General features: G+C 24.3%; 1 protein-coding gene across 1 annotated transcript in view; it reads left to right on the top strand.

The window, feature by feature from the left end:
• LOC122531879 (oxysterol-binding protein-related protein 2) overlaps positions 1 to 4,227 on the top strand; it is a 16,996-nt gene that overhangs the window by 1,505 nt on the left and 11,264 nt on the right. Inside the window, exon 2 of the mRNA XM_043660150.1 lies at positions 2,899 to 3,097. Coding sequence (XP_043516085.1) covers positions 2,899 to 3,097 — 199 coding nt within the window. The remainder of the gene's footprint in view (positions 1 to 2,898; positions 3,098 to 4,227) is intronic.

Genomic DNA, 4,227 nt, shown 5'->3' with positions numbered 1-4,227 from the left:
TCAATGGACAAAATTGTCTATAAATGAATTTTGGGGATTTTGTGTGTTTGTCGAGAAAATTGGAGATGAAAAGAGGAATATACTATAATACAGTATAATATAAAGTATTTGTTATAATTTCTTTCAATGGACAAAATTGTCTATAACTGAATTTTGAGGATTTTGTGTGCTTGTCGGGAAAATTGGAGATGAAAAGAGGAATATACTATAATACAGTATAATATAAAGTATTTGTTATGGTTTCTATCAATGGACAAAATTGTCTATAAATGAATTTTGGGGATTTTGTGTGCTTGTCGGGAAAATTGGAGATGGAAAGAGGAATATACTATAATACAGTATAATATAAAGTATTTGTTATAATTTCTTTCAATGAACAAAATTGTCTATAAATGAATTTTGGGGATTTTGTGCGTTTGTCGGGAAAATTGGAGATGAAAAAGAGGAACATAATATGATGCAATATGCAGAGGTTGTTATGGTCCTTTTCTAATAGATGAAATTATATATTTCGTTGACTGTAAGTGCAAGAATCTAAATTATACAAAAATTCGTAGTCCAGTTGTCAGCTGTATTCTTTTATCTTTGTATGAGGAAAATTTTTTCTAAAGAATAATGTATTATATAAATATTTTAATATTCAAATATTAAAGTAAATTTTAAATTAAAAAAGTGACATGACAGTGCTTGAAATATAATTACGACACAATTTTTTAGATTGGAATATCGAAATATTAGGAAATTGAAATATTGGGGGTACCAAATCAAAGTATTTCAGAAACAATCAGGATATCTCGATATTTTAATATCCTAGTATTGCAATCTTCCCTGAAATACTCTGATCTCAATATCCTAATAGTTATATTATATTCCAGTGTATCAATTTTTTTTAATATCATAACATTCTAATCCAAGAAAAAGTGCCAAATTATACTACCACATTGACAATATTACCAATATTTTTAGCATTTGTTGCGTTATTGATTCTTTGAATTCAATTTATTCGATTTCAATCGAATTCAATTTCAGAATGAAATATACTTTCTGTATTCTTCTCTAGTCTTTCGATCACTTAAGAAATATCGATTACTATAATATAAAGTATATTAGTCGTACAGAATGTCGTGAATGTGCTCAGTATTTTTGAAAGATCCATATCTGTCGATCTAACAAGTTATACTTTTTCAATATGTCACATTTGAGTTATAACATAGATATTTCTAATCAAAATCTATCTAAACAGCACGAGAATCGGACTTGTCTTGTTTTCCAAACACTTTTGAAGATCTTATAATGCTTTTATGGGATAGGATTAAATAATTTGGATTAACAGATACAATGATCTAACAGAGGTAAGGCTCTTTTGAAATTTCATTAGTACTATAATAGTACTGTATTGAAATTTCAATGGTACTATTATAACGAAACACAATTATTATATATTGATAAAATTTGGAATCATTTAATATTCAAAATTGTAATTATGCAACGATCATAAATTTTACGAATTACATCCTTCGATTATCCTTAACTGTAACTTGTCAATTTACAAATATTGATTAGAAAATTATTGTATAAAAGTTGTGAATAAAATCTCAATATGTAAAAAAGATTCTATAAACGTTGGAATATTTTCGTCAGCAACTGTAGATTAAACAATTTCGTAAAACAATTTCGAAAAATCGATTGACACGAATGTTGATTGTAAATTATGATTAAGGTTCTATGATTGAGAATCACGATTAGGCCAGATTGTGGCCGATTTATTGACTCCGATTAGATATTATTGTTGCCAAAACAAGTCGTTTATTGAACAATCAATTACGTTTAAATGCGTAGATCAATTACAACTTTTAAATAACACAGTCCATGTATGAAAATCCATAATTTTAACGTCACCTTTAATTTCGTTGCAATTTCATCGTAACTTCAATTTTAATTTCATATTCAAGCTTAATTTTATCGTGATCTCGATTTTAATTTTACCCTCAACTTTCTACTTTATTCATTTTATTTATTCCCATCTCAATTTAATTTTCGATTCAATTTTAATCTCATTCTAATTATAATTTCACAACTTTGATTTAGTTTATATTAATTTTTGAAATCAAGCATATATAATAAATAAAATAATGAAATTTACTTTTTTAATATATTTATGTTTAATTCTATTAATGATAATTGATAATTTTATAAATAAAATGAATTACTTATGAATTTTCAATAACTTTATTAGACTTTTAAATATTATAAAAAGATTCAACAAGAATAATTAGAATTTCATTTTACTCATAATTGGAATTTCAACTTACACTTTTAATTTCAATTTAACTTCCAAAACTTTAGTTTTAATTTAATTCACATTAATTTTAATTCCAGAAATTGCCCTCTTTATACATCTTCGTAGGCGACTCTGTATTATTTTTTATATATTTATATATTTTATATTATTCACATTAATTTTAATTTATATATTTATATATTTTTATATTTTATATTATTTACATTAATTTTAATTTATATATTTATATATTTTATTTTTTTATATATTTTTATATTTTATATTATTTACATTAATTTTAATTTATATATTTATATATTTTATATTATTTACATTAATTTTAATTTATATATTTATATATTTTATATTGTTTACATTAATTTTAATTTATATATTTATATATTTTATATTGTTTACATTAATTTTAATTCCAAAAAAAGTTGCCTTCTTTATACATCTTCGTAGGCGGCTCTGTATTATTTTTTATTTTTTTATACATTTTATATATTTACTTGTAATTCTCATATTTTCCAAATATAGATATTACGCTAAAGTATCATAAACTATGCTCTCATGACAATCAATATTTCCTACTGAGAGTATTATTCTCTTTCAAGAACAACGTTACCAGTCCCAGGCCACTCGGAAGTGAACCTATGCTCGGTGTTAACGCTGGGTAAAGATCTAAGCAAAATCACTATGCCGGTCATATTCAACGAACCGCTCTCCTTCCTCCAGCGTGTCGCCGAGTACATGGAATATGCCAAGCTACTTAAGCAAGCGGCCCAAGAAGAAACACCGATCGGAAGGTTACAGGTAAATTCAGCATATACTTTCGATTATTCGGTGTACGAAAATTCACGTAACTCGAAACCATTAGACACGTTTAGTACATACTGTACATTTTCGATCGACTTCGAACTCTAATTTCACTTTCCATCGCACATTTTCCTGCAGTAAGTATATGAAGAAGATTTTCTTGAAGATAAGAACGCTGCGCCTATCATTTTTAAACGTAGCTAGTTGAAATTTCAAATGAAAATGATATGAATTTAAATTCAAACGAAAATAATTAGTCGAATTATTCCCAAAGATTTTATTCTAAGAGGGAGAAGAATATGTTTACTCATGCGTGATGTAAATAACTTTCTTGGTTACGAGGCAGAGGCTTTCGTCGAATTGTCACCAAAAATGAAAGAGCCAACGACTATTGTACCAATGTGTGACTTTAAACCTGCAATTGTTCGTCGGGCAAATTGCTTGATGTAAATTGCTATGGTAAAAATTCTACGGATGCACTAAATTTAATAAAAATTGGCACTAAATTAACTGTAATGAAAATTGAAACTAAATTAATTTTAATTCTTAATAGACATCGAAACCAAGTTATATAAATTTGCAAAAAAATTGTTAAATAACCAAATTATTGGGGTATCAAATCAAAGTTAAATAACCAAATTATTACTATTATATTACAAGTTATATAAATTTGCAAAAGAATTGTTAAATAACCAAATTATATACAAATATGATATAAATTATATTATATTATATAAAAATAATTATATATATAATTATATTATATTATATATAATTAACCAAATTATTGGGGTATCAAATAAAAGTTAAATAACCAAATTATTACTATTATATTACAAGTTATATAAATTTGCAAAAGAATTGTTAAATAACCAAATTATATACAAATATGATATAAATTATATTATATTTTATATAAATAATTATATATATAATTATATTATATTATATATAATTAACCAAATTAATTGGGGTATCAAATCAAAGTTAAAGAACCAAATTATTACTATTATATTACAAGTTGTATAAATTTGCAAAAAAATTGTTAAATAACCAAATTATATACAAATATGTTATAAATTATATTATATTTTATATAAATAATTATATATATAATTATATTATAT

This window comes from Frieseomelitta varia, unplaced genomic scaffold, assembly GCF_011392965.1.
Source record: "Frieseomelitta varia isolate USP_RPSP 00005682 unplaced genomic scaffold, Fvar_1.2 scaffold_421, whole genome shotgun sequence".
Classification (NCBI taxonomy): Eukaryota; Metazoa; Arthropoda; class Insecta; order Hymenoptera; family Apidae; genus Frieseomelitta; species Frieseomelitta varia.
Note: the sequence above shows the minus strand (reverse complement) of the source record. Positions and strands in the feature narration are given on the sequence as shown.